This window comes from Loxodonta africana, chromosome X, assembly GCF_030014295.1.
Source record: "Loxodonta africana isolate mLoxAfr1 chromosome X, mLoxAfr1.hap2, whole genome shotgun sequence".
Classification (NCBI taxonomy): Eukaryota; Metazoa; Chordata; class Mammalia; order Proboscidea; family Elephantidae; genus Loxodonta; species Loxodonta africana.
The window spans coordinates 59,923,980-59,941,981 of record NC_087369.1 but is presented as its reverse complement, the minus strand read 5'-3'; the positions used below and the strand labels follow the sequence as shown (position 1 = coordinate 59,941,981).

Below are 18,002 nucleotides of genomic sequence, written 5' to 3'. Positions count from 1 at the left end.
TGAAAGACGAAAGGATATCTATCCAAGATGCTCATCGAACCCCATTTAAGATTGATCCAAAAAGAAAAACACCAAGACATATTATCATCAAACTCACCAAAACCAAAGATAAACAGAAAATTTTAAAAGCAGCCAGGGAGAAAAGAAAGGTTTCCGTCAAGGGAGAATCAATAAGAATATGTTCTGACTACTCAGCAGAAACCATGCAGGCAAGAAGGGAATGGGATGACATATACAGAACACTGAAGGAGAAAAACTGCCAGCCAAGGATCATATATCCAGCAAAACTCTCTCTGAAATATGAAGGCGAAATTAAGATATTTACAGACAAACACAAGTTTAGAGAATTTGCAAAAACCAAACCAAAGCTACAAGAAATACTAAAGGATATTGTTTGGTCGGAGAACCAATAATACCAGATATCAGCACAACACAAGGTCACAAAACAGAACGTCCTGATATGAACTCAAATAGGGAAATCACAAAAACAAACAAATTAAGATTAATTTAAAAAAATATATAAAAATACACATAACAGGGAATCATGGAAGTCAATAGGTAAAAGATCACAATAATCAAAAAGAGGGACTAAATACAGGAGACATTGAACTGCCATATGGAGAGTGATACAAGGCGATATAGAACAATACAAGTTAGGTTTTTACTTAGAAAAATAGGGGTAAATAATAAGGTAACCACAAAAAGGTATAACAACTCTATAACTCAAGATAAAAACCAAGAAAAACGTAACGACTCAACTAACATAAAGTCAAGCACTATGAAAATGAGGATCTCACAATTTACTAAGAAAAACGCCTCAGCACAAAAAAGTATGTGGAAAAATGAAATTGTCAACAACACACATAAAAAGGCATCAAAATGACAACACTAAACACTTATTTATCTATAATTACCCTGAATGTAAATGGACTAAATGCACCAATAAAGAGACAGAGAGTCACAGACTGGATAAAGAAACACGATCCATCTATATGCTGCCTACAAGAGACACACCTTAGACTTAGAGACACAAACAAACTAAAACTCAAAGGATGGAAAAAAGTATATCAAGCAAACAATAAGCAAAAAAGAAGAGGAGTAGCAATATTAATTTCTGACAAAATAGACTTTAGACTTAAATCCACCACAAAGGATAAAGAAGGACACTATATAATGATAAAAGGGACAATTGATCAGGAAGACATAACCATATTAAATATTTACGCACCCAATGACAGGGCTGCAAGATACATAAATCAAATTTTAACAGAATTGAAAAGCGAGATAGATACCTCCACAATTATAGTAGGAGACTTCAACACACCACTTTCGGAGAAGGACAGGACCTCCAGTAAGAAGCTCAACAGAGACACGGAAGATCTAATTACAACAATCAACCAACTTGACCTCATTGACTTATACAGAACTCTCCACCCAACTGCTGCAAAATATACTTTTTTTTCTAGCACACATGGAACATTCTCTAGAATAGACCACATATTAGGTCATAAAACAAACCTTTGCAGAGTCCAAAACATCGAAATATTACAAAGCATCTTAGACCACAAGGCAATAAAACTAGAGATCAATAACAGAAAAACTAGGGAAAAGAAATCAAATACTTGGAAAATGAACAATACCCTCCTCAAAAAAGACTGGGTTATAGAAGACATCAAGGAGGGAATAAGGAAATTCATAGAAAGCAACGAGAATGAAAATACTTCCTATCAAAACCTCTGGGACACAGCAAAAGCAGTGCTCAGAGGCCAATTTATATCAATAAATGCACACATACAAAAAGAAGAAAGAGCCAAAATCAGAGAACTGTCCCTACAACTTGAACAAATAGAAACTGAGCAACAAAAGAATCCATCAGGCACCAGAAGAAAACAAATAATAAAAATTAGAGCTGAACTAAATGAATTAGAGAACAGAAAAACAATCGAAAGAATTAACAAAGCCAAAAGCTGGTTCTTTGAAAAAATTAACAAAATTGATAAACCATTGGCTAGACTGACTAAAGAAATACAGGAAAGGAAACAAATAACCTGAATAAGAAACGAGAAGGACCACATCACAACAGAACCAAATGAAATTAAAAGAATCATTTCAGATTATTATGAAAAATTGTACTCTAACAAATTTGCAAACCTAGAAGAAATGGATGAATTCCTGGAAAAACACTACCTACCTAAACTAACACATTCAGAAGTAGAACAACTAAATGGACCCATGACAAAAAAAGAGATTGAAACGGTAATCAAAAAACTCCCAACAAAAAAAAGCCCTGGCCCAGACGGCTTCACTGCAGAGTTCTACCAAACTTTCAGAGAAGAGTTAACACCACTACTACTAAAGGTATTCCAAAGCATAGAAAATACTACCCAACTCATTCTATGAAGCCACCATCTCCCTGATACCAAAACCAGGTAAAGACATTACAAAAAAAGAAAATTATAGACCTATATCCCTCATGAACATTGATGCAAAAATCCTCAACAAAATTCTAGCCAATAGAATCCAACAACACATCAAAAAAATAATTCACCCTGATCAAGTGGGATTTATACCAGGTATGCAAGGCTGGTTTAATATCAGAAAAACCATTAATGTAATCCATCACATTAATAAAACAAAAGACAAAAACCACATGATCTTATCAATTGATGCAGAAAAGGCACTTGACAAAGTCCAACACCCATTCATGATAAAAACTCTCACCAAAATAGGAATTGAAGGAAAATTCCTCAACATAATAAAGGGCATCTATGCAAAGCCAACAGCCAATATCACTCTAAATGGAGAGAACCTGAAAGCATTTCCCTTGAGAACGGGAACCAGACAAGGATGCCCTTTATCACCGCTCTTATTCAACATCGTGTTGGAAGTCTTAGCCAGGGCAATTAGGCTAGACAAAGAAATAAAAGGTATCCGGATTGGCAAGGAAGAAGTAAAGTTATCACTATTTGCAGATGACATGATTATATACACAGAAAACCCTAAGGAATCCTCCAGAAAACTACTGAAACTAATAGAAGAGTTTGGCAGAGTCTCAGGTTATAAAATAAACATACAAAAATCACTTGGATTCCTCTACATCAACAAAAAGAACACCGAAGAGGAAATAACCAAATCAGTACCATTCACAGTAGCCCCCAAGAAGATAAGATACTTAGGAATAAATCTTACCAAAGATGTAAAAGACCTATACAAAGAAAACTACAAAGCTCTACTACAAGAAATTCAAAAGGACATACTTAAGTGGAAAAACATACCTTGCTCATGGATAGGAAGACTTAACATAGTAAAAATGTCTATTCTACCAAAAGCCATCTATACATTTAACGCACTTCCGATCCAAATTCCAATGTCATATTTTAAGGGGATAGAGAAACAAATCACCAATTTCATATGGAAGGGAAAGAAGCCCCGGATAAGCAAAGCACTACTGAAAAAGAAGAAGAAAGTGGGAGGCCTCACCTTACCTGACTTCAGAACCTATTATACAGCCACAGTAGTCAAAACAGCCTGGTATTGGTACAACAACAGGCACATAGACCAATGGAACAGAATTGAGAACCCAGACATAGATCCATCCACATATGAGCAGCTGATATTTGACAAAGGACCAGTGTCAATTAACTGGGGAAAAGATAGTCTTTTTAACAAATGGTGCTGGCATAACTGGATATCCATTTGCAAAAAAATGAAACAGGACCCATACCTCACACCATGCACAAAAACTAACTCCAAGTGGATCAAAGACCTAAACATAAAGACTAAAACGATAAAGATCATGGAAGAAAAAATTGGGACAACCCTAGGAGCCCTAATACAAGGTATAAACAGAATACAAAACATTACCAAAAATGATGAAGAGAAACCCAATAACTGGGAGCTCCTAAAAATCAAACACCTATGCTCATCTAAAGACTTCACCAAAAGAGTAAAAAGACCACCTACAGATTGGGAAAGAATTTTCAGCTATGACATCTCCGACCAGCGCCTGATCTCTAAAATCTACATGATTCTGTCAACACTCAACCACAAAAAGACAAACAACCCAATCAAGAAGTGGGCAAAGGATATGAACACACATTTCACTAAAGAAGATATTCAGGCAGCCAACAGATACATGAGAAAATGCTCTCGATCATTAGCCATTAGAGAAATGCAAATTAAAACTACGATGAGATTCCATCTCACACCAGCAAGGCTGGCATTAATCCAAAAAACACAAAATAATAAATGTTGGAGAGGCTGCGGAGAGATTGGAACTCTCATACACTGCTGGTGGGAATGTAAAATGGTACAACCACTTTGGAAATCTATCTGGCGTTATCTTAAACAGTTAGAAATAGAACTACCATACAACCCAGAAATCCCACTCCTAGGAATATACCCTAGAGATACAAGAGCCTTCATACAAACAGATATATGCACACCCATGTTTATTGCAGCTCTGTTTACAATAGCAAAAAGTTGGAAGCAACCAAGGTGTCCATCAACGGATGAATGGGTAAATAAATTGTGGTATATTCACACAATGGAATACTACGCATCGATAAAGAACAGTGACGAATCTCTGAAACATTTCATAACATGGAGGAACCTGGAAGGCATTATGCTGAGCGAAATGAGTCAGAGGCAAAAGGACAAATATTGTATAAGACCACTATTGTAAGATCTTGAGAAATAGTAAACCTGAGAAGAACACATACTTTTGTGGTTATGAGGGGGGGAGGGAGGGAGGGTGGGAGAGGGTTTTTTATTGATTAATCAGTAGATAAGAACTGTTTTAGGTGAAGGGAAAGACAACACTCAATACATGGAAGGTCAGCTCAATTGGACTGGACCAAAAGCAAAGAAGTTTCCGGGATAAAATGAATGCTTCAAAGGTCAGCGGAGCAGGGGCGCGGGTCTGGGGAACATGGTTTGCGGGGACTTCTAAGTCAATTGGCAAAATAATTCTATTATGAAATCATTCTGCATCCCATTTTGAAATGTGGTGTCTGGGGTCTTAAATGCTAACAAGCGGCCATCTAAGATGCAGCAATTGGTCTCAACCCACCTGGAGCAAAGGAAAATGAAGAACACCAAGGCCACACAACTAAGAGCCCAAGAGAGAGAAAGGGCCACATGAACCAGAGACCTACATCATCCTGAGAACAGAAGAACTAGGTGGTGCCCGGCCACAATCGATGACTGCCCTGACAGGGAACACAGCAGAGGACCCCTGAGGGAGCAGGAGATCAGTGGGATGCAGACCCCAAATTCTCATAAAAAGACCAAACTTAATGGTCTGACTGAGACTAGAGGAATCCCGGCAGCCATGCTCCCCAGACCTTCTGTTGACACAGGACAGGAACCATCCCCGAAGACAACTCATCAGACATGAAAGGGACTGGTCAGCGGGTGGGAGAGAGATGCTGATGAAGAGTGAGCTAATTATATCAGGTGGACACTTGAGATTGTGTTGGCAACTCTTGTCTGGAGGGGGGATGGGAGGATAGAGAGAGAGGGATTCAGGCAAAATTGTCAAGAAAGGAGAGACTGAAAGGGCTGACTCAAGAGGGGGAGAGTAAGTGGGAGTAGGGAGTGAGATGTATGTAAACTTATACGTGACAGACTGATTGGATTTGTAAACGTTCAGTTGAAGTTTAATAAAAGTTATTATAAATAAATAAATTAATTAATTAATTAAATTAAAAAAAAAACTGAAGAGTTCACAAATAGAAGAGACTTAACTACACTTGGGGAAGAAATAGACCATATGGATTGGGTAAAGGAACACTTGCAGTTTTAACATTGATAATTGTTTATTTTTAATCCTTTTACAGTTTCTTGGGAAACCTGAGCTAGCTGTATCTTTGGTGTCACCTGCACGTGCAGGACTGGGCAATCATATCCTCATATTCCTTGTACAAGATACTCCCATTTGGCTCAATCAGAAGGACGCTAATGGGAACATACTTATAAGGGACACAGGAGGGTTGAGGGACACTCTGGTTCACCAGCTCATTGACAAGGTTCTGGATAATGGCATGATTGGGGGAATTGAGACCGTAACGTAGTACCCGAGGGCAGACTCCCTTACAGTAGTTTGGGGTGTAGAGATGGGGAGCAATGATCCAGTGATCCCAGCCCAGCTGGTGGAAGCTGACTTGGAAAGTGTGGAGGGAACACTGGTTCTGTTCAGGCCCATCATATCCCCAGGAGGGGCCAGGAACCTTAGATACAATGCTGCCCGCTTGCCGGGATTTCCGAAATGGAAGAGATAATTCCCTTTCCATAAACTCCTCCAGGCTTCTGGGGAGAAGTATGGCCTTCTGAACACTTTTATTGGTGTCATTAAAATAAAGTAACAAGAAGGCAACATCCATGGATGAAGTCCCATGCCACCGGAGCTCAAGAATCTCACTACCTTTTTGCTGCTGACACATAAAGTGGAGTTGTAGGACCCTGCGCCCTTTGTGATTCCAGAACATTTGCTGAACATGTTGTGTGATGTCCATCTCTGTCCAAGCTTTGGAAAGAAGGGAAGTCTCTGAGGAACCTCCTTCTGAAGAAGGAAAATGGTTGGTTAGGGTTTTCTGGGCACAGGGCTCCACATGGCAGGAGAAGTGGACGTGAGCTAGGTGGAGTTGATGACGGTAAACTACGATGGCTCTGACTAGTTGGTAAGCCACTTGGTTTGGTCTTAGAGGAAACTCCAGGGTCTGTATATGCCAAGGGCCTGCATAAGTAAGAAGAAACAAGAGCAGGGGATTAGATTCTCACCTCCCAGCCTGAATCTCCCTTTATAATCCTATTCAATACGGACTGAAAACTGATCAGCCTGAAAATTAACTCAAAGATAATAGCTATTATTTATTGAGCACTTACTAAAGCACTAGATGCTTTACATGCATTAGCTCTTTAATTCTCAGTAGTTTATGAGATAGATATCTCCATTTTCCAAACAAGGAAATTGAGACTCAGAAGCTGTGTCAAAAGACACACAGCCACCGTGTTGTAAAACCAGGATTTGAACCTAAGTCTGTTTCCCTTAGAGAAACTATGTCTCATTTTTAGATCACTCACTGCTAGATTCAGAAAAAACTAAAACGCATAATTATGTTATATGCATATTGTATATAAAACCAAAAACCCGCTGCTGTTGATTCCAACTCATAAGGACCCTATAGGACAGAGCAGAACTGCCCCATAGGTTTCCAAGAAGCGCCTGGTGGATTTGAACTGGTGACCTTTTGGTTAGCAGCTATAGCTCTTAACCACTACGCCACCAGGGTTTCCAATATATTGTGTATATGGGAGAGTAATAATCACATTATTGGCTGAATCTTAAAGGAGACCAATTAAGAAGAGAACCATTGAGACATACATGGACTAAGAAAAGAATCCTCGGGTCACATCATTGTACAAATGCAACTTTGAGGCAACAGTCCAATATTGGAGGTTACAGCCTGTTATCAATTCAAATCCAGGACAAAGTTACCTAAAAAATAATTTTGTTTATCCACCCTTAGTTGGGACAGCTATTGCACCATTTCTGCATTCTACCAACTTTAAGAATTACTTCTGTGGGCTCTCGGATATGACAACAAAAGCAGAAAGAGCAAAAGAAAATAGATAAACAAGACCACATAAAAACTAAATACTCTTGTTCAAAGGACTTTATCAAAGTGAATAGACAACCTACAGATTGGGAGAAAATCTTTGGGAACCATATATCTGATAAGGGTCTAATATCTAAAACATAAAACACATATATGACTTAACAAAAAGACAAACAATCCAATCAATAGATGAGCAAAGGACCTGAACAGATTATTTCACCAAAGAGGATATTTGAATGGTCAACAGGCACATGAAAAGATGTTCAATGTTATTAGCCATTGTTGTATGCCATCAAGTCAATTCCGATTCATAGTCCATCCTATAGGACAGAGTAGAAATGCCTGATAATTTTAATAGGAACAGCCACAGGGAGTGGCTGGTGGGTTCCTTCAAAAGACCTTTCAGTTAGCAGTCCAGAGTTTAACCATTGTGCAAGGAGGGATACTTCATTAGCCAGTAGAGAGACTGCAAATCAAAATCACAATGAGATATTATTGCACCACCGTTAAAATGACAATGATCAAAAAAATGGAAAATACGTGTTGCTGATGAGAATGTAAAATGGTGCAGCCACTATGGAAAACAGTTTGGTGGTTCCTCAAAAAGTTGAGCATAGAACTACCATATGATCCAGCAATCCCAATCCTAGGTATATAATCAGACAAAATGAAGGACGGAACTCAAACAGAAACCTGTACCCCAATGTTCATTGCAACACCATTCACAGTAGCCAAAAGGTAGAAACAACTGAAATGTCCATAAACAGATTAATGGATAAACAAAATGTGGTATATCCATACAATGGAATATTACTCAGCCATTAAGAGAAATGAAGTCCTAATGCATGCCACGGAGCCCTGGTGGCACAGTGGTTAAGAGCTCAGCTGCTAACCAAAAGGTTTGAATCCATCGGCTGCTCTGTGGGGCAGTTCTACCCTCTCCTATAGGGTCACTATGAGTTGGAATCCACTCCACGGCAATGGGAATGCATGCCACAACATGGATAAACCCTGAAAACATTATACTGAGCAAAATAAATCAGGCGCAAAAGGACAAACACTGTATGATCTCACTTATATAAAATAAGCAAATATATAACAACAACAACAAAGAAACCAAACCCAGTGCCGTCAAGTCAATTCCGATTCATAGTGACCCTATAGGACAGAGTAGAGCTGCCCCATAGAGTTTCCAAGGAGCGCCTGGCAGATTTGAACTGCTGACCCTTTGGTTAGCAGCTGTAGCACTTAACCACTACGCCACCAGGGTTTCCAAGCAAATATATAAAAAACAAAAGTTAATAGTTAGTTACTAGGAGAGAGGGAGGGAGGGAGAGAGAAAAAAAGGAGATTTTGTTTAGGGGCAGTGAGTTTAAGTAAATGGTGGTAGAATAATTTGGAAAAAGATGGTGAGAATTGTTGCACAACTTGAAGAATGTAATCAGTGTCACTGAATTAGACATGTAGAAATTGCTGAATTGGTATATGTTTTGCTATGTGTATTTTTGCCACAATTTAAAAAATTTTTTCTGGAGCATCTTTTCCTTCTTATGCCATTTGCCCCTTAACCCTTTATCTCTCCCTTTTCCATTCCTCACTGAAAGTGGTTCTTCATTTACAACATTCATTTTACTACCATTCCCCTGTCAAAGAGAAAATAAGGCATCTTACTTTGATTTTAAGATTTTAATACCCACGAAACAAAATATTCACTGTAAAGAAATTCCTGACCAAAATTAATCCTGCCAGTGGCTTTTCTTTCACCCAAAGTTGTTAATCCTTTCTTTCCTGCTCAAAGCCAGGTTTACTAAATTTGAATTTCAAAAGATATGGCTGGGTAGAGGGCCAGAGGCCACCTTGTGACCTAATATCAGTCCATCCCAGTAAAAGAAGAAGGGCAGGGTTCAATGAATCATGGTAAGATAAGCCAATGGTTGATCTGTATTTCTCCCTCCTCTTTTTATAAGCCTCCTTGTGCTTACCTTTGAGCCAGGACTTTGAACCTGGTCCTTCCAGTTCAAACCCCTGCTGAGAATTTGCATTTCTAACAAGTTCCCTGATGAGAATTTGCAGATATACTGAATCAGAATCTACATTTTAACAAGATCACCAGGTGATTCTTATGTATAACTTCACAGGAACTTGTTAGAAATGCAAATTCTCAGCAGGGGTTTGAACAGAAAGACCAGGTGCCAAGTCCTGCTTTGAGTCATTTGCTTTCACTGGAATCAAGATGGTCTCCCTATATGCATATAGAACAACTGCAGAATAAACCTATGTTCAAATTTCATGAGTTTTGATTATTTTTAACACCCTAAATATCAATTTCAGCAAGGTCTTGAATCACAGGAATATTTTATTTACTGAGAATTCTACTAGAAGCTGCATACCTTAGTGATTAAGAGCTTTATCCCAAACTGTAATGCTGACACCCAGTGGCCAAAGAGTTGGACGGCTACAGTGCTCAAAACATCTGTGCCCCCAAGAGCAAACAAACATTGCCAAAAACCGGGCATTCCAGGAAAAAACCTTCTCTCTTCTTCAAACATTTTATCATTAAATATTTTGGTGAACTATATAAACTATTCACCGAATCTTTCTTCACTGAATCCACAAGCCTGGAATTCTTCAGTAGGCCTTGGATGTTCAATACAGAGACTTTAGTATCTTGATGCTCCAGGATATTTTTAAAAATTCAGATTCCAACTGAAGCTTAATACACCCTCAGGTTTTGAGGCAATAGACAGCATTCATACAAGTTATTTGTATTTTCTTTCTCAAGTTACTCTGCACTCCCATCTTATCTTTCCAATAGGCCCACCCATGCAACTGCCCCATCCTGCCTGAAAAAGAACCCAACCCAGCCCTCTAGCAATCTGTCTGGTGAGGAACTTCCCTTTCCTCTGAGACCTTAACATCACATGTTTCCTGGAGCAGGGTGGGGTTGCTAAGAATCAGAGCCAGGAAGGGTCTGCTCAGAAATTTTCAGGGAAAGGGCTGACTCACACATCCTGTGTGATTGATCCTGGCATGGCTCTCCAGGCAAGCTTTATTCAGCTGGGCCATCTTCTGATGGAAAAGAACAGGCCCTGCTTTTTTGTCATCTGCTTCTGCATCCTTTCTAGGCTCCCTAAAAACACCAGTATTTCCTACATTCAGATCATAACACTCACCTAATTCTAGGTCAACCTCTTTTCTAGTCTCATACTATCTTTAAAAACTTGATCAATGGCTTTCTGCTGCATTTAGGAATGAAATCCAGATTCCATATCATAACCTACAAGGCCCTGCCTCTCGTCAACTTCAGATCCTTCCATTGTCTGTGATGCATACTAGGCTCCAGCCATCGTAGTCTTCTTTCTTCAAGTAGGACAAACTTGTTTCTACCCTCTGGGCCTTTGCAGTTGCTGTTCTCTGCCCAGAGTTGGCTCCCCTCTACTCTTCACATAATTAGCTTCTTATCTTATAGGCTTCAGCTCAAATGTCACCTCTTCAAAAATGTCTTCCCTAACTACCCCATGTAAAGGGAGAATTTATTTCCCATACTCTATCACAACAACCCATTTCATTCTGACAGCACTTACCAAAATCTGTATTTACTTGTGTTTGTCTCACCAATGAGAAGATATGCTCCCTAAGAGTAGAGGTTTTGCTTCTCTTGAACATATTTGTATGCCTGCACTCAGTAGGTGCTGAATAAATATTTGTTGAATGAATCTCCACCAAAACCAAGATATTGCTTTTTCCTAAATTGGAGTGCACTTCTCTGTCATGCAGTCTTACTCCTTCCCCAAGGTCCAGATCAAATACTACCTCCTCAATGACACCTTCAGACAAAGTCTCTGCTTCTCTTTCCTTGTTTCAATCAGTGAGCCATTTCTTCTTTAGAGTCCTGGGAGCCCTATTGCTTATCTTTTTCAAAACATTTTGTGGTACTGTAACATCATTATGTGATTATCTATCCCTTCTACTATCCTGGGAGCTCCTAGAGGGCAGGGAAATCAGTTATTTGCCTCTATATTCTTAACCCGGAAACCCTGGTGGTGTAGTGGTTAGGTGCTACGGCTGCTAACCAAAAGATCTGCAGTTCGAATCTGCCAGGCCCCCCTTGGAAACTCTATGGGACAGTTCTACTCTATCCTGTAGGGTCACTATGAGTCAGAATCGATGACAACAGGTTTATACTTAAACCAAAAACGGTGCCTGCGCGCAATTAAAATCTTTTGGGGAGGCAGCACAGCATGGTGATTAAGAACACAGGCGCTGGGGCTGACAGCCTGAGTTGGATAACCATCTCTACCAATTACTGACTGTGTGGCATTGGGTAAGTTACTCTAAGCCTCAGTTTATCTGCCTATAAAATGTGTATGTTAACAGTTCCCACCTCATATGAGTACCATGGGTACTAATGAAGATAATGTTTATAAAGAATTTTGCACAATGCCTGAGCTTACTAGCTCACAGTAATGGTTAGCTAGAGGAGTTTTGGTTGTTTCACTGAAGAGGTGAGGGGGGAGGACTTGTCTATTGTCATCTCTGAGATTAGTGAAGGCTGCAGATTGATCTCAGAAGGTTCTCAAGAGTTCCTTGAAGTTGATAACTGTCTACATTCTCTAGACAGCCCTATACTTCAAGAGTCTACTGTTGTCCTAGAACTGTGTCTAATGCAAGTGTTCAAAGTAGAATCAAGTATGACAGGGACAAAGAAAAAGATCCCAAAATACATTTGGTATCAAAATCCCAAATAGAAAAGCTGTTTGGTGTACGAGGATATTGTGATACTTCATTTAAAACTTGAGAAGTTATGGACAGGCTTTAGAATCAGACAAACGAGCTCAAATCCCAACTCTACCACCCACTATCTGTGTGACCTTTGCAATTTACTTAACCTCTCCATGCTTCAGTTTTGTTACCTTCAAAAAATCAGGCTAATTGCCCCTGAAAGCTAATGATAGTAGCTGTCATTAAGGGTTAAATACAATAGCAGTTGCTTACAGAGCGAGATACATAGGCCCTTAGATATTAACTTGTTATTCTATTTGAGGCCTTGTAAGTTTCTCCAACTCAGCATACAATATTCTTTGCCTTCTAAAGAGTAAAATAACACATAAAGAGCCCTCCACAACAAAATACACGAGTATTTCTCAACTAGTTTTCAGAGATGCAATGAACAACAGATTTTGTCGTTGTTCTTAAGATAGGGGCTGACAATACTTAGTTGTCCTAGGGCCTGGGAAAGAGTCCTCAGGTAGGTCCCAATGCAATCTCTTCTAATGTTGGAGCCCTAAAGGAAGTATAGGGTCAGTGTGAGTTGGAATCCACTTGAAGGCAACAGGTTTGTTTGCTTTTGGTTAAGGGAAGTAGGCTTGGAGCCATCTTCTCCCAAGCTAGCCATCCTCTGAAAGCCAGGCCTGAGAAAACACCCCGCCCACAAGGCAATAAGGCCTGACAGTAAACCCACACATTCCCTTTTCTCTATACTCTTCTTCCCCACTTTCCTCCCCTCCAGGGCAGGAAGGGGGCATGATAACTCACCTCTGAGTGGCCTAGCTACACTGGCCAAGGGCCTCACCAGCCTCACCATGGTGGCGCCAATGGTGCGGTTCTCTCTAGGGTGTCCCCGCTGGTCAGCCGAACGCTGGTACAACTCCAGCATGTACCGCAGGGGATGTCCTAGGAGCCGTGGTTTCCTCTGCTGCTTGCTAGGGGCTTCTCCTAGCAGCTCCTGACTCAGAGGCAAGGTAGGAGCCTCAGCCAGGAGAGCAATAGAGGGCTGTCCTACCCTTGCCATTTGGGCCCTGTGTTCCATAAAAATCACCAGTACCCAAAGAAGAAGGGTTCTAAGGATGCTGAGGAGGACCATCTTGAAAGCCTTAGCATTCAGCAACAGGCTCCAGCCCAAGCTCTGATCCTTTCTTCTCATGCAGGTAATTGCATCCTGGCTCCACAACCACAACGGATGGGCAACAAAAAAGGCAGGTAGGCTCTATGGTGTTTCCTCAGGGAGGAGCTTCTGGACCTGAGGAGGTCTCCTAACTTGGTCTCTTTGCATTAAAACAAACAGAAACAGCAGGTGGGACAGGGCAGTATGACTCCCTGCCCCCCACCCTCTGCTCTCCAGAGCTGGGAAAAAGATAGTACTTATTCAAAGGCTGAGGTAATATAAAAGGAGTGGTCCATTCCAGGACCTGCTCCCTTGTCCACTAGGATGAAAAGAAAGTAGCCCCTGCTTGCTCTAAGCCACAGCTTTAAAGGTAGTTTCTTAATCAGTTCTTAAAGGGCCAGGGACCTCATGCTCCCATCTCACTTCCATATCTCTAATGTAGCATTTCCCAAAGTGTGGTCTGTTAACCACTTGTAGCAAGTCTATCTGGGGTGATTGTTAAGAATACAGGTCCACACCCAAACACTGACCCTCTGGAGGAGGTCCAGAAATATGAATTTTAACAAGTGCAACAAGAAGTTCCCATGTGATCTAAAATATGGGAACACTGTGAGTATGGCTGCAAGCTTAAAGAAGATGCCTTAACAGTGGTTCTCAATCTTAGCTGTACATTGGAATCACCTGGGGAGATTTAACTATCATGGATGCCTGGACACTATCCCCAGAGACCCAGAAAAAACCCAGTGCCATCGAGTCGATTCCGACTCATAGCGACCCTATAGGACAGAGTAGAACTGCCCCATAGAGTTTCCAAGGAGCGCCTGGCGGATTTGAACTGCTGACCTCTTGGTTAGCAGCTGTAGCACTTAACCATCCCCAGAGGGTCTGATGTAATAGGTCTGGGGTGCTACCAATGAATCAGGATTTGTTTTTAATTCCCAAAGTGATTTTAATATGCAACAAAGTTTGAGAATCCTGGTTTAAAATGTTCTGGTTTACTGTGGTAGGGGCTGAGATTCTGAGTGGGCTTCATCAAAGAAGCCTGAGGCAGTGGAAGATGAATCTGCAGAAGCTGGCTGGGAGCTCATCTTGGTTGACTGGTTAATGGAAGGCAGCAGCGTTGAGCCAGTTGATCAAGACTGCCCCAGGCAAGGATTCGAAAAATGTTAAGTGTAGTCCTCTTCCTGAACAAGTAGAAGCAGCTTGTTGGGGCTCTTGAGAAAAGGTGGGGCAGAAACTCAAGACCAGGATCTAGGAGATGATTAAAGCAGGCCTGATTTGTGGGAAGCCTTTTTACCAAGGATATCTATGGACAAGAAACTTTACTGCAGAGCAGGCATAGACTTTGTAATCAGACAGACCTGTGCCTGAATTACTCAGTCTGTCTCTTATTAGCTTAATTTAACCTCTCCAAGGAAAATTTTCTTACTTCTCTGAGCCTCAGCCTCCTCACCTGTAAAATGGAGATAACATGTTTCACCTTACGGGATTGTTGTGAGGAATGCAAGGAAATAATCTATGTTGCTTGCTCAAAGCCTAATTAGACACAAGCTATAAAAAAAAAATTTTTTTTATGGTGACATGCTGAAAATCATTTTGTTTCCTTCCTCTCTTTTTTCTGACAGGGCCTTGGTTCCTGGGATGTATTGTATATTGTAAAACAACAGGCATGGGCTTAGGGATCATCTAGATTTGAGTTCAAATCCAAGCTCAACAACATATTAGCTGGATGACCTTGAGCAAGTTTTCTCCCAGCCTCAATTTCTTCATCTATACTGCTGGCTCCTTCACAGAGTTGTTGTGAGGATTATAATAATGATGTAAATATACAACTGGTTGGTAAGAAATAAGAACAGATGAGTCAGGGTAGACAAAAAAACCTGAATTGCCAGAACATCTGTAGATATAACAAAATTTTTAAAAATGCAATTTAAAATCACATAAGATAAAATTCCACATCCATTGGATTGGCAGCATATTAAAAGTCTTACCCTATCAAGTCCAGGCAATGAGGTAGAGCACAGATTACTTGCTTACGCTGCTGGTGGGAATGTGGCTCAGTGCATAATTTTAGAGAGCAATTTGGCATTACTCCTAGTGAGGCTGAAGATGTACGATTCAGTAATACCATTGCTAGAGTAGTAGCTTTCAGACATCTTTGTCCATGGGTTACAGGAATAAATACATTTTGCATTGCAACCCAAAACAAACACATACATTCACACCCACACACATATGAACCTTAAGTAAACATTTCCTGAAACAATACATATCTTCACAACATATAAGGAGAGACGATACATCATGGTGTGTAAGAACATGACTCTGGAGCCAAAACCCTAAGTTAAAACTTCAGCTCCACCACTTATTACCTTGGTCTTAGATAAGTTACTTAATTTCTCTGTGTCTCGGGTTCTTCATCTATAAAATGGAAATAATAACCTCTCTGCTTCATTTTTCTCATTTGTAAAATGGGATTAATTAAAAGATCTACATCATAGGATTTTTGTGAATATTAAATGAGTTAATACCTGCAAAAGGCTTAAAAGATTGGCACAAAAAGGTAGGTTAGTTATTACTATATTTGACGAAAGCTAATTCTGCACTCCCCAGAAAAGCTGGGGCTCAGCCTCAGATGCTAGTTCTGGCCTTATGAGTTGTGGGTGTGGCAGCCAAGAAGCCTCTTTGTCCTCCATATCCACATCACTTCTCCGTCCTCTCTTACCCCCTTCTCTGCCTCCCTCACATTCTCTTTGTTCCTTGACCTCTGTTACAGATTTAAACTTTCTTTCTTTCTACTCAACATAACCAAATAAAAGCATAAGTTGTCAAAACAATTAGCAAAGAGCCCATAGAAGAGTTTTGGGCATGGTTTTCTTTGATGTTTTAGTGGTACTGGATTGGGATTCAAACTGTCAAGAACATTTCCCAATATCTCTTTTAATAAGGTATTTTGATACGGGATCAAAAGAAGTAGAAAGAGACAACATATTACACTAGAAAGAACATGATTTGGGTTTAAATCCCTGGCTCTGCAATTTTTTGCCTGTTGCTTAATCTCTCTGCATCTGAGTTTTCTTAACAGTAAAATGGGGATATTATTTACCTTCCAGGGTTGTGGTAAGACCTAAATGAAATGATGTACGTTAAGTACCCAGCACATAGAAAGTCCTCAACAAATGGTAAATTTTATCATTACTATCCTTCAATTTTAAAGTGTAGGCAAAATGTACCTGACTGAAGGAAATATCTGCTCGGCACCCATCTAAAGTTCAGCTGAATTTTTATTCTGTCCCTCTAACCACCAGAGCTTGAGGAAGCTCACCTAGCTTAATAGATCAGATTTCTTATTTTCAGAAAAAGATCAAATTCTTATTACAGAAAAAAAATCCATTAACCAATTTCATTATTATTACAAGAATTGAGGGTAAGGGAGGGAGGGGTCAAGATGGCTAAGTAAGTGGTCACTCTAATTAATCCCCCAGCAACAACCCACTGAACAATGAATAAAAACCAAAACAAGCAAAGATTGAGAACTCAGAACTCTGGACAGCATCTGGGGTGTTACAGAGTCAAGACAAGTCCAGAAACGGGAAAGGAGGAGTGGGAGTGGCACAGAAGCTGCAACATACTAACCGCTGGCACATGGAAGACTGATCACATTGTGATCAGTTTGGGACAGGGCGGGCAACTCCCTGAACAAAGAACATGGGATGGGAGTTAAATTGAGGAAGCTATAGTCCAATTTTTTGAAAATAATTTTTATTGTGCTTTAAGTGAAAGTTTACAAATCAAGTCAGTCTCTCACACAAAAACTTATATACACCTTGCTACGTACTCCCAATTGCTCTCCCCCTAATGACACAGCCCGCATCCTCCCTCCACTCTCTCTTTTTGTGTCCATTTCACCAGCTTCTAACTCCCTCTACCCTCTCATCTCCCCTCCAGGCAAGACATGCCAACATAGTCTTAAGCGTCCAACTGATCCAAGAAGCTCACTCCTCACCAGCATCCCTCTCCAACCCATTATTCAGTCCAAACCATGTCTGAAGAGTTGGCTTCAGGAATGGTTCCTGTCTTGGGCCAACAGAAGGTCTGGGGATCATGACCACTGGGGTCCTTCTAGTCTCAGTCAGACCATTAAGTCTGGTCTTACGAGAATTTGGGGTCTGCATCCCACTGCTCTCCTGCTCCCTCAGGGGTTCTCTGTTGTGTTCCCTGTCAGGGCAGTCATCGGTTGTAGCCGGGCACCATCTAGTTCTTCTGGTCTCAGGATGATGTAGTCTCTGGTTCATGTGGCCCTTTCTGTCTCTTGGGCTTGTAATTACCTTCTCTCCTTGGTGTTTTTCATTCTCCTTTGATCCAGGTGGGTTGAGACTCATTGATGCATCTTAGATGGCCGCTTGTTAGCGTTTAAGACCCTAGACGCCACTCTTCAAAGTGGGATGCAGAATGTTTTCTTAATAGATTTTATTATGCCAATTGACTTAGATGTCCCC

The 18,002-nt window shown here is 40.5% G+C and overlaps 1 protein-coding gene across 1 annotated transcript; it reads right to left on the bottom strand.

Moving 5' to 3' along the window:
• Window positions 1-5,293: 5,293 nt before the first annotated feature.
• Window positions 5,294-13,482, bottom strand: BMP15 (bone morphogenetic protein 15). Its single transcript, XM_064277938.1, has 2 exons — window positions 13,155-13,482; window positions 5,294-6,736 (listed from the first exon to the last, which is right to left on the bottom strand). Exons 1-2 carry the CDS (start codon window positions 13,480-13,482, stop codon window positions 5,877-5,879), a joined length of 1,188 nt encoding a protein of 395 aa, XP_064134008.1. The 3' UTR covers window positions 5,294-5,876.
• Between the last annotated feature and the right edge of the window lie 4,520 nt (window positions 13,483-18,002).

What these genes read in the sequence shown, in the direction of transcription:
- BMP15 (XM_064277938.1), bottom strand. Translation starts at nt 13,482, where the DNA reads ATGGTCCTCCTCAGCATCCTTAGAACCCTTCTTCTTTGGGTACTGGTG. An exon ending in TGTAGCTAGGCCACTCAGAG is followed by an intron (nt 6,737 to 13,154) that starts GTGAGTTATCAT and finishes TTACTTATGCAG; the next exon opens with GCCCTTGGCATATACAGACC.